The sequence below is a fragment of the Petaurus breviceps genome, unplaced genomic scaffold, assembly GCF_028583685.1.
Source record: "Petaurus breviceps papuanus isolate PSGF00001 unplaced genomic scaffold, PetGlider_PUasm1.0 175, whole genome shotgun sequence".
Lineage (NCBI taxonomy): Eukaryota > Metazoa > Chordata > Mammalia > Diprotodontia > Petauridae > Petaurus > Petaurus breviceps.
In genome coordinates this window covers 25,456,273-25,475,905 of record NW_027185764.1, presented here as the reverse complement: position 1 = coordinate 25,475,905, position 19,633 = coordinate 25,456,273, and the positions used below count along the sequence as shown (strand labels likewise).

Sequence of the window (19,633 nt, the reverse complement as noted above, 5' to 3'; positions counted from 1 at the left end):
AGAATGTTGAGGGAGTTCAAATGTAAAATTTTCACTGCTCTGCCATGTTGGCTCTACCCTAGGAAAGGCAGGATCATAGTATTTAGAACTAAGAAAGATTTTAGAAATCTTCTAAAGCAACTCCTTCTTTTTCTAAGGAAGAAAGAGAAACCCAGGGTCAGTGAATTATTCAATAGCATATAGGTAACAAAGTTGGAATTTGAACCCAAGCACCTCTGACTCACTCTGCTTCTTTTCCTGAAAAGATTAACTTTTCTCACTTAACTCATTTAAGACATATCTTTCCTTGAATATGTTGGTATTCATGGTTATTAGCACCATAACTTCTGCAGTCATGAAAATGAGGTTTAACTTTAGATAGTCACTTGTGAGAAACCCTGTACATTCATGCACATGTGTAAGGCTTCTTCTTTCATAACATTTTTTGTTACATTTTGAGTTTCAGGTTTTTCTCTCACTCCCTCCAAACCCTGCACTTAAAGAAACCAACATTTGATATGGATATGAATGTGAAAAAATACAATACATTCTTCTACATATCAGTTCTTTCTGGAAGTGAATAGCATTTTCCTTTATAAGTCTTTCATAGTTGATTTGAATGATCATAAAACAAAATAGTTTAGAAAGTTACTCTTCAAACAGTTTTGTTGTTACTGTATACATTTCCTTGATTCTGCTTGTTTCACTCTGCATTATTTCATACACATATTTCCATATTTTTCTAAAACTAAACTGTTTGTCATTTCTTACAGCACAATAGCATTCCACTAATGCATAACATTTCTTAAGAGTAACTCTAAAACTATCTTTTTATAGCTAAACTAAATTAGTGTGTATATACATGCACACATGCATGCATGCATACATACATATGCAGATAGATAGGTGGATATGATTATACATTTTTTAAGGTACTTTATGTTCCTAATGTAATGCCATTCTATGAGATTGAGTATCCTGGTAACGGAATTTTCCCTTCTGCTTCACTTGTCCCAAAATAGTTATTACCTGCAATAAGTGATGGTCGGATGGCCACACATGGTACTTCTCTAAGTGTTTATAGTATATGACCACAAAAATGATGATGGATTGATTATCAGGGAAAATCACCAGAATTAACTAAGACCAGAGAGAGTCAGAGCAAAATATAAGAAATATATTGTTCAGTGACCAAGTTTCTGATATTGTTTCCCTAATTTTTTCTGGCTTCTCAAGCTCCTGTATTATGAGTATGTTTTTCCCCCCACAACCTCTCTAACCTCTGTGTTCCTATCTCTGAGTTGGGGAGCCTTTTGCCATCTCCATTTTTAACTCTTTGTTTTTTTAAATGACATTTTTACACCATCTAGGACCTCAATATTCCATGAATTTTAATTTTATTTTGAGGGTATTCTGTGAAACATTTTCATATATCTATATTCAATAGATTCTTTATTTTTAAAATTAAACGTTAAAAATACTTATTTTATAAAGGGTAAAATGTTACAATAACTCGTTAAGGTCTCACTTTTAGTGGATAAAGGAGAATTGTCTATGATAGACAGAAGGACTTAAGAATCTCAGTGTTAAAAGAAAACCAAACTTCCAGAAACAGAGGAAAGGATTGGAAAGATAATGAATTCAGTGGAGGCTAGAAACCAGAAGAGGTGTACTTGCTGCTCATGTAATCAAAGAAGCCAGGCCAAAAGGGCAATTCTGCTTGATCAGGAAGTAACAAAGCAGTAAAAAGAAAAAAACAACCTATTGCTTCCCACAAGACAGTTAAGTAACACCATTCAGAGAGTGCTAGGCCTGGCATCAAGAAGGCCTGAGTTCAAATCTTGCATCAGACACTCACCAGCTGTGGGACCCTGGACATGTCATTTAACCAGTCTGTCTCAGTTTCCTCAACTATAAAATGGGGATAAGAACAACAGCTACTTCCCAGAGTTGTCAGCATTTCACAGTCATGTGATCCACACAACAACCCTGGGAGGTAAGTGCTGTTATTATCCTCTTACACAATAGTAAATTGAGCTAAATAGACATACGATGATTTGCTTGGGGTCACACAGCTAATAAATTCCTTAATGCCAAATAGCAAATGTCTATTATATTAGGTTCTCATTTACCATAATTATCCTGCTAGGAGAATACACTCAGACTATATTCTGATTTCCTTCAGGACAGATTTTGTCTTAAATCAAATGAAATCTGGATATATATACATATGTGTATATATATATATATTTATGTGTATATATATGTATGTGTATGTATGTGTATATACACATACACACATATTTATATATTCTTTTTCTAAAAGACATGTGGTGACAGTTCCCAGCTCTTTATACCCTTTTCCTCAACTTCCTTAAAGAGCTGGATCAAAGGAGCTGCCCTAAGTATTCAGCTTCTAATTGCCATCCTCCCTGGAATTTCAAGTTGCATATACATATGAAGTTTTACTTGCTTCTTACCTGAAAAAAAAAAAAAGACCTAAGGAATTTTAATTAATACTGACAGAATATAGTCACTTCCTTCAGGCAGAGTTTCCAGAGTTAACTGAATGATTAATTGAACTGTACAAAAAAATTATGTAATAATCTCAAATCACAATAACCAGTATCTTTACCATAGCCAATGTTTATGTAGTGTTGGACTTCATACAGATTTGTCCTGAAAGGCAGGTGGACATAATTCCTTTTAACCCTCTATAACTTTGTCTATTGGTTTTCAAATCAAGCTACAATATTTTTTTTCAGTCTTTCTACTTAAAACAAAACCAGTCTTCCTTACACCCTCTCAATATGCTTAACACATCTGAACCTGGCACAAGGGCACCCAGCCCAGGATGGGATGGGGGGGGGCTGTTGAGGTATAGGACTTAGGGGTGCTTGAGACCCCAAAATATCAACATGCCGGGTCCTGCTGAATGAATTCAACTCAAGTCTTATCTCAGCCAAAGTAATACAAAGTTTATGAAAGATTCGCCATAATGGGTAGACTCTTAAGGAGCCTAAGTATATGTGAAGCTTGTGTTGACAAGCAGGCCAGAATAATCTATAATACACACAGTGAATCTGCACTAAATTGAATTCTCAGTCCTGTCATGGATTGTGGGAGGATTTCAGGGTGGTCTAGAGGAGAGGTTTGGGGAGGGTCTTGAGGAATTGAGGCCAGATTGAGGGTGGGAAATAGGCTACCTGGAGATGACAGACAATGGAGGGCTAGGCTGGTTTAAGGATAACAGATTTGGGTGTAGATATTTTGATAGGATGAAGGGTGGGAAATAGCTGGACCATGGAGGGCTAGGCTAGGTTAAGAGTAACAGAGATTTGGACTTAGCTATAATGAAAGGCTTATGGCCTTGGGCAAATGCTTCATCAAGTGGGAAGATTCAGTCAGAGTTCAAGGGGTTTCCCAGAGCCTGTACCCTATCATTGTTGGGGTGGGGGAGGTGTGGGGTGGGTCTGCTTAGAGTATATGGGCTTACTGTTGCCCAGCCCACCCCCACCTGTCCCCAAACGGTTTTTTTTTCTCTCATATTTCCACTCAAGCTTTTCTTTCTCTTTCCTAATCTTTCAAACCCATTACTCAGACTATCTCTTCTTTATATTCCAAATTTAAAATCATACTCACCCCAATTTGTCCTGCTGATCTCCACTTGCTAAAATCTGGAGGGAGTTAATGCTTAATAATTTGCAGATCAAGAGAGTTGTATTTCACAGCCTTCACAAACACTTAATGTGTATTTTAAAGAAATCACTGAAATCCTCAAGTGATCACTTAAAAGACCCCAAACCCCTCATTTTTGCAGTTTTAAACACATTGCCCTGATATCAGATATGTTGGCCAGAGGGGTGCAAAGACTGTTCTCTAGATTTAAAATAAGCATAAAGTACAAACTTTAGCTTTTAGGATCTAATTAAACCTAAGTTCAAACTCTCAGCTTTCTGTCTCTCAGCCCTTGTTGTCTTGGACTGTCTGGTTTAGATTCTTAGATTTAGCTGTTGCTAATTGATTCCATCTCCCAACTAGTTTCTGGGAGAGCCTCACCCTGTGTTTTAATTCCATTACTTATTATCTGACTTTATTCTAGTATCCCAACTTGGCCAGTGTTGGGACCCTCCCCCCAAAAAAGAGTCTTAATCTCCCACTAAAATTTAAGGTGGGAGTTCTTACCCAATGTTCTAATTCCCTTAGAAGTTCCTTAGAAGTTTTTCTGTTTTAAATCTTTCAGCACAAACATGAAACATTTTACAAACATACAGAGAATGACAAGACAGTGCACGTAAATCTAATTTTCAGAAGCTGAATTAGACTTGTCAAAATTCAGAGCTATCTTCTACTTTCACATCCTTCTAAAAGCAACCAGTGCAGATTACAATACAATTTATCACATGCCAGTATACTCTGTCTGACCCATAGTCAAATTACAGAGGATATCCTTTCAGAGACCTGTCTTGAGGCCTCTGCCCAGGTGACCTGTCTTGAGGTCTTTGCCCCCAGAGCTGCTTGGAGAGAAAAATGTACTGAAGCCTTATATGAGGGGCAGGGATTTGGGGGATAAGACTCAACCAAGCTTCAGGCCTGGGAAGAAAGAGAAGTCCTTTGGGTACCCAGTCCCAGCATTATCAGGAGGAAGACTCCCCAAATCCCAGTCCAAATATGAATCACGGCACCATTAAAATGTCAACCCCCAAAATAGAGTACAAACTCAATTAGGTCAGGTCCACATTTTTATTTCTCTCACAAGCTGGTGACATGCATTGCATGGGAGTTACAGTCCAGCACTGAACCCCACTAAGGGGGCTAGTCCGGAACTGGTTTGATTTGGGATTTGGGGTACCCAGATATATACCTTTTCAATACATCACCGCACCATCATTCTACCTTCTGACAAATACCTGTTCCATTAGGTTCCCCACCCACCCACTCCCACCATACCAGACCACTCCCAGTCTTCAGTTATATGGATAGAAGAATCTGTCTCCACCCAAACCTAAACAGATTAAAAGAATTCCTGGTGTTTGTGATGAAAAACCTCATCCAAAATTTAATCAAGAACACTGAGATCTCTTAGGATAAGGAATTTATTCTCTTCCCCGGAGAAGAGGGAGGTCTTCCCCATGACTGATCATAAGGAAGAGGCACATTACAAAAGGCAGAACAAGAATTTATAACCTAACTCAGTCAAACCCCTCCTCTTCCCCCCCTCATCCCTTCTCCCATTGGCTGAAAGGTGTGCTCAAGTCTTGGCACAAAAATCTTCCCCAATGGTAAACAACAGAGGAGCCCAACACTATGGCTTACAAAGAACAAGGATTGTGATTGACAGCAAAGGAAAGGGGGGAAGGGTCCCAAAGCAATGGGGGAGGAGTGAGCTCGGGCTGTCACTAACTCTCACTGGCTGTGAGGAGGGGCCCACAGAAGCAGGAAATCAGAAAGCCTGAAAGGCCTTGCTGCTGATTGACAGCAGAAGTGAAGGGGTGTGGGAAGGGGAGAGGGAAGTTCTGAGAAGTTTTCACTTCCAGTAGACACCAGCCAGGGTTGGAGTTTGACCAGAATAAAACTCAATGCAATCTCATTATCAGTAATGTCCTTGTGAAGAACTTTAAAGAAGGGGCTGTCTGGGGCGGAAGTTCTGAGAATCATTTTTCATAGAATCAAAATAGTGGGTGAAAAATCCCATCAAAAGTCCTTCTTAGAGTTTCTGTGTTAACATTATGCAACTCTCCTCTACTTCTTTATTAGCAACTTTCCCTCACCAGGTTTGCCAGGGCCTAGCAGGTCACCTACATTTTTGAATTTTTATCTTTGAATGTAGAAGATGAAACTTGAATCAGCAACAATGCCAGAAGATGAAGATGTGGCAAAGGAGAGAGAGAAAGTCCTGGCTTGCCCTAAAGATATGATATCATCTTTGAACAGCCCACTAGTTATTAGGAAACTCACAAAGGTAAAGCCAATCTGTGATCAACATTATCTCAGCAAGGGCATATCAGACATATCCCAAGGTTAGTTCTGTTTGTTTTTGCAATTGTGGAGAGGAACCTGTGCTGAATTTGGGGGAATAACTTCCATGCAGTTGACCTACCATGTTTCCCCGATAATAAGACACTGTCTTATTAATTTTTTTGGAAAGAAAAACACCAGAGGGCTTATTTTCAGGGGAGGGCTTATGTTGTCCTGCCTCAGCTTTCCTCCGAGGCACTGGTCTTAATGGCGCCAGCAAGCAAATCACTGGAGAAGAACAGGATGACGCGCTCACTGCTGCAGCTCTGATTGGATGCAGCTCGGAGCGCGGCGTGTGTTTCACGAGGGGGGAGGGGGGGACGGTGCATACAGAGGGTACCGTAATGTAGCGTGTAGCGCAGGGGATCACCTTCACTACAGTAGCAATCTCAATAGGGCTTATTTTCGGGGGAGGGCTTATTTTAGAGGAATCTTACACAGTAAGGGGAGGGCTTATTTTTGGGATAGGTCTTATTATCGGGGAAACACGGTAGCAATGTTTCTTGCAAAAATTCATCATTACTGTATTGTGTCTTCACAGATATATTATAAGCAAGTCCCTCGTGTGGCTGTGGACAGACTCTCTCTAACAGTCCAGAAAGGAGAGTGCTTAGGCTTTCTTGGCTTCAGTGGCGCAGGGAAAACAACTACCCTCAGAATGTTGACTGGAGATGAGACCATCACCTCTGGGGATGCCTTCTTTGAAAATCACAGCATCTGCAAGAACATTAGAAAGGTAATATGTTGCTGAAGACCAGGATGTTATGACACTGTCCTGAGGGATGGGACCCAGTGGGTAGGTATGAGCTGAAGGAGTAAAGGAACCTTGATGGGATGTGGTTTTCCCTATGAAGGCTGAAAACCCAGGAGACAATTATGTAGACTTTAGAGAAATTGTAAGAAAATAGAAATAACTTTCCTTTGAAAATCTACATATGGGGGAGGGGGGGACAGCTAGGTGGTACAGTGAGTAGAGTGCTGGCCCTGGAGTCAAGAGGACCTGAGTTCAGATCCGGCCTCAGACACTTAATACACACAAACAAAAAACCTAGCAGTGGGCAAGTTACTTAAACCCAATTGCCCTCCAAAAAAAAAAAAAGAAAATCTATGTGTGGGGTATACAGTCTGATTTTCAAGGCCACAATTTTATCAAAAGTACTGTCTGAAAGATCATTTCTTCACCTTCAAATCTAATAACTTTCCCTTGGCCTTCATGCTTTTTAATCTTTCTGTAGCATCTGAAATTTTTGATCACCTTCTGCATTTGTGCAATCTCCTACTTTAATTTCTGTGAAACCATATTATCATAAGCCTCCTTGTAGCTCTTCAACCACTCCTTCCCTGTCTCTTTCTTTGGCTCCTCTTACAACATATGCTTTCCCCCAAAGTTTGGGAAGAGTGATGACATAGAATACGTTAGTAAAGAATCCCCCACTTAAGCAACACAGATGGGTCATCTGATGAAAATCAATCCTTCACAGTTTTTGTTTCTAAGAAAACAGAGCTCAACAGGGATGGAACAATATTTATACACATTGCTGGCACTATCATCTCAATTCACTTTCTGTCCAAGAAATCAGCACAAATCAACAGACAGAGTGCTTCTCTCTGACAAAGTAACACCAACACAGAACAGAGAGAGTGCTGACATCCCAAACAATCTCTCTTTTATCCCTGTTTGATTTTTTTAACTCAAGCTCAGGCTTTTTAGCTTTTATCTGCTCTGCTCCTTCCTGTTCCACCCTTCCTGTTCTGCTCTTTTGGCAAGCCCCTCCCACTGTGGGCTCCATGTAATGACATTAGGCCTGTTAAGGGCAGGGAAGGTCTCCAAACTCCCTTAGGCCTATTAAAGGCAACACAATGTATATTGTTTCCAACAAAGACTTGACACAAAGGTAAGGCTCAAAGGCACTTGAATAGCTGAAACAAGGAGCAAAGTAGTATTTTGCTTACTATTACAGATAGGCAATTTAATACTTCTATCCCACACTTCCCTTTGGAGCCTCACCAAAACTGAGCTAACTCTGGCATCAACCTTATCATCTATGTGTATATCCCTGGAAAATATATTGCCAAAGTAAGTCAATTTATCCACAGTATTCAAAACTTCTCCATTTGCTGTAACCAATGATTCCATATATGGATGGTGTGGTGCTAACTGATGGAAAACCCATGTTTTCTTGGTGTTAATGATTAGACCAAAATTAGCACAAACAGCACATACATACTTTGTTGCATCTCGTCTACAAACAAAAAATCATGCACCAATTCTCGTTCCACTTTAGTCTTGGCACGTAACCTTTTCAAGTTAAATAATTTATCATCTGTATGACCTACTGACCTTGATGCAGTATTCATCCTTACTGAAGGTATCTGAAAATATTGCTGAAAATATCATGCTGAAAAGCATGGGAGCAAACACACAGCATCCTTCACTTCATTGGCTACTGAGAAACTACAAAAACATTGGCCATTATCCAGAACCCATGCAAGCATGCTATCATGAAACTGATGTACAATATTGATGAGCTTCTCTGGACAACCAAATTTTTACATAATTTTCCATAAGCCTTCATGACTGACAATATCAAAGACTTTGGTAACATTGACAAACCTTAAGTACAGACCTCAGTCCTGCTCCAGGCATTTCTCTTGGAGTGATATGATTGTCTTCTAGGTGAAGGATTAGCCTATTAAGGAGAACTCTGAAAACTAGCAGAAACCACATGATTATCTCAATGGATGCAGAAAAGGGTTTTGACAAAATACAACATCCATTCCTATTAAAAACATTAGAAAGTATAGGAATAAATGGAGTCTTCCTTAAAATAATAGATAGCATCTATTTAAAACCATCAGCAAGTATTATATGTAATGGGGATAAGCTAGAAGCATTTTCAATAAGATCAGGGGTGAAACAAGGATGTCCACCATCACCCCTCTTATTCAATCTGGTACTAGAAATGTTAGCAGTAGAAATCAGAGAAGAAAAAGAAATGAAAGGAATCAAATTAGGCAAAGAAGAGACTAAGCTATCACTCTTTGCAGATATGATGATATACTTAGAGAATCCTAGAGAATCAAGTAAAAAACTACTTGAGACAATAAATAAATTTGACAAAGTTGCAGGATATAAAATTAACCCACATAAATCCTCGGCATTCCTGTATATTTCTAATGAAACTCAACAGCAAGAGATAGAAAGAGAAATCCCATTTAAAGTTACTGTAGACATTATAAAATATTTGGGAATCTACCTGTCAAAACAAACCCAGGACCTATATGAACACAACTACAAAACACTTTTCACACAAATAAAGTCAGATCTAACTAAGTGGAAAAACATCAATTGCTTGTGGCTGGGTCAAGCTAATATAATAAAAATTACAATTTTACCTAAATTACATTACATATTTAGTGTCATACCAATCAATTTGCCAAAAAATTACTTTATAGAGCTAGAAAAAATAGTAACAAAATTCATTTGGAAGAACAAAAGGTCCAGAATATCAAGGAAATTAATGAAAAGAAATGCTAGGAAAGGTGGCCTGGTCATAAAACCAGATTTTATTCTGTGCTACAAAGCAGCAGTCATCAAAACTGCTTGGTACTGGCTGAGGAATACATTAGTGGATCAATGGAATAGATTGGGTACATGAGACTCAGCAGTCAATGACCATAGTAATCTACTGTTTGATATACCCAAAGACCCCAGTTTTGGTGATAAGAACTCATGATTTGACAAAAAACTGCTGGGAAAACTGGAATATAGTATGGCAGAAACTGGGCGGAGACCTTTCTCTAACATCATATACCAAAATCAAGTCTAAATGGATGCATGATCTAGGTATAAAGGCTAACACTGTAAACAATCTGGGAAAGCAAGGAATAGTTTACCTATCAGATTTATGGAGAGGGAAAGACTTTATGACCAAACAAGAATTAGAGAGCATTATAAAATGCAAAATGGATAATTTTGATTACATTAAATTGAAAAGTTTCTATACAAATAAATCCAATGTAACCAAGATTAAAAGGGAAATGGAAAATTGGGAAAATATTCTTACAACCAATGTCTCTAATAAAGGCCTCATTTCTAAAATATACAGAGAATTAAGTCAAATCTATAAGAATACAAGTCATTCCCCAATAGATAAATGGTCAAAGGATATGAAAGGCAATTTTCAGAGGAAGAAATTAAAGATATCTATAATAATAATAATGCTCCAAATCACTATTTGATTAGATAAATGCAAATCAAAACAATTTTGAGGTACCACATCTCACCAGTCAGATTGGTTAAGATGACAAAACAGGAAAATGACAAATGCTGGAGAGGATGTGGAAAAATTGGAACACTGGTGCATTGTTGGTGGAGTTGTGAACTGATTCATCCATTCTGGAGAGCAATCTGGAGCTATACCCAAAGGGCTATACAAAATTTCATACCCTTTGACCCAGCAATACCACTTCTAGGGTTGTATCCCAAAAAGATCATAGAAGTGGGAGGAAGACCCATATGTACAAAGATATTTACAGCAGCTCTTTTTGTGGTGGCAAAGAATTGGAAACTAAGGGGGTACTCATCATTTGGGGAGTGGCTGAACAAGTTGTGGCATATGAATGTAATGGAATACTATTGTGCATGCCACCATGGGGGCAGGGGAAGGAGAGAGAGAGGGAGAAAATTTGGAACTCAAGGGATTGTGGAACTGAATCTTGCAAACTAAAAGTCAACAAACAAATTAATAAAGACAATTTTTTAAAAAAAGGAGAACTCTGGCAAGAATCTTGCCAGAAATGACAAAGAGAAACAACACACCTCCCTCCCCCCAACCCTCCTCCCACCCCACTGTGATTGTCACTGGACAATCTATTTCCTTTACCTTTATATAGATGTACAATGAAGGCATCCTTGAACTCTTGGGAGATAACCCTCCTCTTGTCATATAACCCAGAAAATTTCAGTCAGCTTTTGTATGGGCAATGGATCCCCCCACCCACCCACACACACCCCTTATAAATCTCAGCTGGAATAGAATTAGCACTAGATTCTTTGCCATTGGAGATGAACCTAGTGGCATTAAAAACCTCTTCAGTTGGGAATTTAGCTAGAGAGGGATTGACTTCAACTTGAGGTAAACAGTCACTGGCTTCAGCATTGATTGATGATTTGTTCAGCCCATCTCTCCAGAATCATGTCCTTATCACTAATCTGTGGCTCCATCAGCACTGAGTAGTTGAGATGCACCATACATCTTTGGCCAATAAGTAGCCTTCAGGACATCATAAAAATACTTTGAATTGTTATTATCATCATAAAACTGATTTTCATCTGCATTCTCACTCAGCCATAGATCCTGTATCTCTCTAAGCTTTACTTGTACTTTACTTTTGATGAAGTTTTGATGGATGCTGCCTTCTTAGATGAATTACACAGCTGGAACCCTGTGGAGTGCTTGCTTTTCTTTTAGCAGTTTCTGAATTTCAGCATTATTTTTGTCAAATCAGTCTTGATGTTTGTGAGTGTTCTGACCCAGATGAATAAATGCAGTGCTATACACATCTCTAAAAGTTGCCCGCTCCTTTTCTGCTTTACCTTTGCCAGTCACATTGCTCAGTTTTGCTTTCAAGTTGTCAAGGAACTGTTCCAGCCAGGAAAAGCTTTCTCATCTGTTGACATTAAAGTCTTGCTTTAGGGCTGCTGCTTTTGTTGAATGTGAATATTTAACTTGGAGAAGATAAGTCTATGATCAATATATCACTCTGTACCACATGTTGCCTTCTTAACTATCACATCTTGTCTGTCTCTTTTCTTAGTCTGTTAAAAGGCAATGTTTGCTAAGAGGATGTATCCACAAAATCCTCTAAGTTCCTTAGAGGAATTAACAATTTCAGTAAGACAAGACATACAGTTTTATAGAGGTTATGATGCTGATTACACAATCTAAATTTCCATAGGCTATAGGAATATGATTGATATCTAGGTAAATGGAAGACAATGCTGGTGATGAGAATCATCTTGTGCATTTCATGCACAAGACTTCACTAGTTAGTGAGCATTGCTTTTGTTATTTCCAACTCCATTCCTCCTAAGTACTCTGGTATATCTGATAGTCTGTGACTACTCTAGCCTTCAAGTTACCTAGAATTATAAGGTTGTCCTTTTTTGGCACATTGGTAATGGAGGGTCTCCAAGTCTTCATAAATTTTTTCTTTGACCTCATCAGGTTCATCATGGTGAGAGCATAGATACTAGTAATGGTGGTGTGGCACTTTCCTGCAAGTGACAATTGCATTGTCATGAGTCTCTCATTCATTCCTTCTGGTAGAAATACAAACTTGTTGACTAGATTAGCCTTGATTACAAAACCTACACCAGCTTCACAGTGCTCCCTTTCACTATGGCCACTCCAGAATCCAGCTCCAAGTTTGGTAAGTCATTTGCCAGCCTTGTTTCTCTCAGGACTGCTATTTGGATGTGATATATCTTGCAACAAGAGCTGTTCAAGTTCCAGGTCTACTGGACTTTGTGTTGTCCATAAGGGTGCACACATTCCATGTACCAATGGTGGAATCATCTTTGCAGAAGTTTTTGTACCTTTTTTGTGTTTTACTTATCTCAAGTTCTTTGAGGACAGGCAAGTGATGGATACAGGTGTGGATGCACTGGGAGCTGTAGTCACAACCCTGCACACAGGCAGCCCAGACCATATGATCATCTTCTCACTGGAAGCAGCAGCAGCATTTGGCAGCCCCATGCGTGTCTGAGCAGACTTTTTGAAGAGCTATGTTGCTTTAGTGATCTGTCCTTAGCCCTATGCTGTTCAGCTTTTTTTTTTTTACACCAGTAATTTGGATGAAAGGTAATTAGGACAAACTAGTAATAATCATGGTAGCGGTGATAAGTTTGAGTAATTTTCTCTTTTTTTTTTCTTGAAATTTTGTCTCCAGGTCATTTTCTGTGGATGCCTTGTAATTCTCCAATTTGTCTGAAATTTGATTTAGATTAGTATTCAATTCTAGTGATTTTTCCTGAATTGCCTCCAATAACCTTTTGGGTGGGAAGATAGGGAAGTTAATATAGGGAATTACTCTATTTCTATTTTTTCCATTCTAAATATTTTAAAGTTTTCTAATGATTTATACTAAAAATATTGACATTGAACTTCAATACAGTTGATTAGGCTGACTTCATAACCATTTAAATCTAAATAAATGGAATTTAGAACACATAAGCATAACTTTTTAGATGCTTGTCTGTTTCCATCAGGAATCTATGTTTGTTCATTTATTCTTCCTCTTCTGTGAATACAATATGTGTATACTCTTTTCTTCTGGTTAATTTAAAGTTCACCATATTGGGTAGACTCTTAAGGAGCCTCGGTATCTGTTATGCTTGCATTGGACAAGCAGGCCAGAATAATCTGACATGCACTTAACTTTTTTTCATGAAAATCTTTCCGTATTTCCTCATGTTGCTCAAACAGCAGTCTAAATAAGGCTGAAGCTTGGTATGGTACATTCTCACACCCAAGTGAACAGAGCTCGATTTTAACATAAAGTTCAAAGTCAAGGAATGGAATCAAAAAATTAGAAAAAAAATAAATTGACCCCATAAAAACTATTGGAGTGGCAGGGAAGACCAAGATTCAAACTAAGAAAAAGACAACATGAAAACAGATACAAGAAAAGCTTCAGAGAAAAAATACAAATTGGACACAAGTCCAAAAAGAATTCCTGGAAGAGTTTAAGAAAGAGATAGGAGTGGTGGAGAAAAGATTGGGAAAAGAAATTAGAATTATAGAAGAAAATTATGAAAAGAGAATTAACAGCTTGATAAAAGAGACACAAAAAATACTGCAGAAAATAATGCCTTAAAAAACAATATTGGTCAAATGTTAAAAGGGGAACAAAAATTCACTGAAGAAAAGAACTCCTTAAAAAGCAGAATCGGCCAAATGGAAAAACAGGTACAAAAGCTCAATGAAAAAAATAATTCCTTATGGTACAAAATCACTGGAGAAAATAATTCCTTAAAAATTAGAATTGGGCAAGTGGGAGCTAATGATTCCATGATACATCCAAAAAAATGAAAAGAATGAATAAAAAGAAGAAAATGTGAAATAGCTCATCAGAAAAACAACTAACCTGGAAAATAGATTGGGGAGAGATAATTTAAGAATTATTGGACTCCCTGAAAGCCATGGTCAAAAAAAGGCATCACATTTCAGGAAATTATATAGGAAAACTGTTCCAATATCCTAGAATTAGAGGGTAAAATAAAAATTGAAACAATTAACCAATCACCTCCTAAAAGAGATCTCAAAATGAAAACTGCTAGGAACATTATGATCATTTTTCAGAAAAATAACTCAGCCAGAAAGAAATTATTCAAATATCATGGTGCCACAGTCAGGATCACACAAAATTTAGCAGCTTCAACATTAAAGGAATACAGAACTTGCATATGATATTCTGGAAGGCAAAGGGGCAAGGATTCCAACCTAGAATAACCTACCCAGAAAAACAGTATAATCCTGCAGGGGGAAAATAGTTATTTAATGAAATAGAGAACTTACAGGCATTCCTGATGAAAAGACCAGAGCTAAATAGAAAATCTGACATTCAAACAGAAGACTCAAGAGAAGCATAAAAAGCTAAACATGAAAGAGAAATCATAAGGAACTCAATAAAGCTTATTTTTTTATTCCTATATTAGAAAATTATTCATGTTAGTCTGGAGAACTTTATCATTAATAGGGCAGTTAAAAGGAGTTTACGTTGACAGAAGGCATGAGTGTGAATTGATTATGTTGGAATGATCTCCCAGAAAAATAAAGGTGTGAGAAAGAGGGATTCACTGAAATAAGGCAGAAGGGAAAGGTAGAATGGGGAAAATTTTTTCACATAAAAGATGCCCACAAGGAAGAGCTTTTTTAGTGAGGGAAAAATAAGGGGGCCTATGCTTAAATTCCATTTTCATCAAAATTGGCTCAAAGAGGGAAGAATACACATTTAGTTGTGTATAGGAATTTATCTTAACCAGTAGGGAAATATAAGGGGAAAGGGATAAGAGGAAGGGATGGGGCAACTTTAAAAACAGAAGTTAGATTAAAGGAGGCAGTGATTAGGAGTAAAATAGACTTTTGAGAATTAACAGAGTAAAAAGAGATGTATAAACAAAAAAAAATAGGAAAGAGAAAAATTCATGGTAATCATAACTGTGAATGTGAATTGTATGAATTCACCCATAAAATGGAAGCAGATAGCAGAGTGGATTAGAAAACAGATCCAACAATAAGTGGTTTATAAGAAACCCACTTGAATTGAAAGACACATACATGGAGTTAAAATAAGGAGATGGAGTAGAATCTATTATGCTTCAGCGAAGTTAAAAAAAAAAACAAAAGAGGCAGGGGTAGCAATCATGATCTCAGGCAAAGCAAAAGCAAAAATAGACCTAATTAATAGAGATAATCAGGGAAAGTACAATTTGTAATAAAGGTACTATAAACAATCCCTCCTGGATCACTGGCTTGTGGTGAAGGGGTTTATATATCCTCAATGAAACCATGAGCTATGCTGTTCAGGGTTACCAAAGACAGTTCTAACAAAAGTGATACACTGAAGAAGGAAATGGCAAAACACTCCAATATCTTTGCCAAGAAAACCTCATGGGCAATACTAAAATGATAAAAGATATGACACCAGAAGATGAGCCCTTCAGGTTGGTTGCTACTGAGAAAGAGCGAAGGATAACTACAAGTAGCTCCACTACTGATGAAGTGGCTGGACCAAAGCTCAGCTGCAGGTGTGTCTGGGGATGAAAGGTAAGTCTGATGCTATAAAGATAATATTACATAGGACTCTGGAATGTAAAATCTAAGGTGATAAGGAGAAGATGGAAAAGTTATACATCTTGGATATACGTACATACATATATATATGTGTATACACATATTGCTGTTGATAAGAATCCCATAGAAGAAATGGAATAGCCCTCATGGTCAATAAAAGGATGAGAAAAGCAATAGTGAGTTATAATCTCAAAAAATGACAATGATATCTGTTCAAATCAAAGGCAAATCATTCAACATCACAGTAGTACAAATCTATCCTCCAACCACTAATGCCAAGGAGATCAAAATTGAGCAGTTCTATAAAGATCTATAACAACTTCTAGAAATAATAACCAAAAAATTAAAAAGACATTGCATTCATCAAAGGGAATTGAAGTGCTAAAGAAGTAAATCAAAAGATAATTGGAATAACAGGCAAATTTGGCCTTTGAGTACAAAATGAATCTGATTTTAAGAGAATTTTGTCAAGATAACTCACTGATCATAGCAAACATTTTTTTAATGATCTAATATCTTCCCCAATTACATATAAAAACATTTTAACATTCTTTTTTAAAATTTTGAATTCCAAATTCTCTCCTTCCCTTTCCCCCCTCCATCATTGAGAAGGCAAGCAATTTGATATAGGTTATACATGTATATTCATGCAAAAACTATTTCCATATTAGTCATATTGTGAAAGAAAACATAGACCAAATAAAAACCCCAAGAAAAATAAAGAAAAAGTATGCTTCATATTCCTAAACCAGTTTTTTCTCTGAAAATAGATAACATTTTTTATCATTCAGAATTGTCTTGGATCATTGCATTGCTGAGAATAGCTAAGTCATTCACAACTGGTTACAATATTGCAATTACTGTTCACAATGTTCTGCTGGTTCTGCTCATTTCACTTTGCATCTGTTCATGTAAGTTTTTCCAGGTTTTTGTGAGAACATCCTGCTCATCATATCTATAGCACAATAGTATTCCATCACAATCATATACAACTTGTTCATCTCCTAATTGATGGACATCCCCTCAATTTCCAATTCTTTGCTGCCACTAAAAGAGCTGCTATAAATACTTTTATACATATAGGTATATATGGTTTTTTGTTCTTTTTTAAATCTTTTATATATCTATTTGTTTTTGTTTTTTTAAATGTCTTTGGAATACAGCCCTAGTAGTGGTATTGCTTGGTCCAAGGATATGCATGGTTTTCTAGCCCTTTGGGCATTGTTCCAAATTGCTCTGCAGAATGGTTGAATCAATATGCAACTTCCCCAATAATGCATTAGCATCTTGATTTTCCCACATGTACTCCAACATTTGTCATTTTCCTTTTCTGCCATATTAGCCAATCTGATAGGTGTGGGGTGGTAGCTCAGAGTTATTTTAATTTACATTTTTAATCAATAATGATTTAGAGAATTTTTTCATATGATCATAGATAGCTTTGGTTATTTTGCATGAAAATTGCCTGTTCATATCCTTTGGATATCTATCAATTGAGAAATGGCTCTTAAGTTTACAAATTTAAGTCAGTTCTCTATATATTTGAGAAATAAGGTCTTTATTAGAGAAACTTTCTATAAATTTTTTCACAGTTATGATTATTAACTGTGTATTTCCTTCCATCCTATTCCCCACTCCACTCTGTTTATCCTACTCTATCTTTTCCTTAACCTTGTCTATTCTCAAAAGTTTTTTGCTTTTGACTTATATCTCTCCCAGTCCACCCTCCCTTCTATCAATCACAGATATCCCCTTCCCCTCCTACTTTCCTATAGGGTAAGACAAATTTCTATACCCAACTGAGTATGTATGTCATTCCCTCTTTGAGCGAATTTTGATGAGAGTAACATTCACTCACTTCTCCACCACCACCTCCACCATCTTCCCCTACACTGTATAAGCTCTTTTCTAGCCTCTTTTATGTGAAATAACTTATTCCATTCTATAGCTCCCTTTCCCCCTCTCTGTTTATTCCTCTTTTTCACCCCCAAATTTAATTTTTTTAGGTAATCATACAATCATATTCAATTCACATTCATGCCCGCTTTCTATATATATTCCTTCTAACTGCCCTAGTAATGAGAGAGTTTTTAAGAGTTACAGGTATCATTTTCCCATGTAGGAATGTAAACAGTTTAACCTTACTGAAACACTTATGTGTTAACCTGTTTCCTGTTAACCTTTTTATGCTTCTCTTGAGTTTTGCATTTAAAAGTCAAAATTTCCATTCAGCTCTTGTCTTTTCATCAAGAAGCTTAAAAGTCTCCTATTTCATTGAATGTCATTCTCCCCCCCTCCCCCTCCCCCCCACCCAGGGTTATACTTAGTTTTGCTAGGTAAGTGATTCCTGGTTGTAATCCTAGATCCTTTACCTTCCAGAATGTCAATTTCTAAACTGTCAGATGCTTTAATGTATAAACTTCTAGATCTTGCAATATGGCTCCACAATTTTTTTAATTCTTTCTGACTGCTTGCATGCAGTTTTTTTTCCTTGACCTAAGAACTCTAGAATTTGGCTATACTATTCCTGGGAGTTTTCATTTTGGGATCTCTTTCAGGATATAATTGGTGAATTCTTTCTAGTTGTATTTTACCCTCTGGCTCTAGAATACAAGGGCAGTTTTCTTTGATAATTTCTTGAAAGATGATGTTTAGGCTCTTTCTATCAATCATAGCTTTCAGGTAGCCCAAAAATTTTAAAATTAACTCTCCTGGATCTATTTTTTCAAGTCAGTTATTTTTCCAATGAGGTATTTCACATCCTATTCTTTTTTATGTTTTTGATTGTGTTTTATTGTTTCTTGATGTCTCATAAAGTCAGTATCTTCCACTTGCCCAATTCTAATTTTTAAGGAATTATTTTCTTTGGTGAATTTTTATACCTCTTTTTCCATTTGATCAGTTCTACTTTTCAAGTCATTCTTCTCCTCATTGGATTTTTGTGACACTTTTACCATTTGGCCTGTTTTGGTTTTTAAGGTGTTATTTTCTTCAGTATTATTTTGTGCCTCTTTAACCAAGCTGTTGATTTTTTTTTTCATAAATTTCTTGCTTCACTCTCATTTTTCTTCCTAATTTTTCCTCTTCCTCTCTTACTTAGTTTTTAAAATTATTTTTGAGCTGTTCCATAGCCTGAGAGCAGTTCATGTTTTCCTTTGAGGTTTTGGATGTAGCAATTATGACTTTATTGTCTTCTTCTAAATGTCTGTGTTGATCTTCCTTATCACCATAGTAATTTCCAATAGTCAATATTTTTTTCTGTTGTTTGCTCCTTTTCCAACCTATTTCTTGATTTTCTTTTTTTTTCTAAAAGCAGTCTCAAAGACTTTAATATACAGTAAAGTTACTTCTTCATACTGAATCAGAAATCCATCTGGATTTTGTTTTATATTTCAGATCAATCTTTACACAATTGGAGAGTTCTATTCTTAGTTATCCCATTCTGCGTGGGAAGTTTTCCCTGTTCCAAAGTGTAGCAGCAAGCACCCCAAGCGTCCTCAGGGTTTGCAGCTACCACAGGTTCTTGGATCTGCTTTGTTAAAGGAAAGCAACTCAAAATGGGTTAACAAGCTTACTTTAATCAGTCAGACATATATCGTTTACCTTGTTCAGGAGAAAAGGTCAGCACCCTGAACCTCAAAGTATACAGGCATAATTATCAAGACAGAAACATCAAGTAGACAGATTTCCAAACTGTCCTACCATTACATCCATACCCAGTCAACATCTGGGTTTCCACATTCTGGGTTTTTCAAAGCCGGGGGACTCTCAACAAC

At 37.1% G+C, this 19,633-nt stretch overlaps 1 protein-coding gene across 1 annotated transcript in view; it reads left to right on the top strand.

The window, feature by feature from the left end:
• The window catches only part of LOC138159013 (phospholipid-transporting ATPase ABCA3-like), a 189,955-nt gene that overhangs the window by 157,040 nt on the left and 13,282 nt on the right, over nt 1–19,633 (top strand). Inside the window, exons 22-23 of the mRNA XM_069085363.1 lie at nt 5,810–5,941; nt 6,539–6,733. Coding sequence (XP_068941464.1) covers nt 5,810–5,941; nt 6,539–6,733 — 327 coding nt within the window. The remainder of the gene's footprint in view (nt 1–5,809; nt 5,942–6,538; nt 6,734–19,633) is intronic.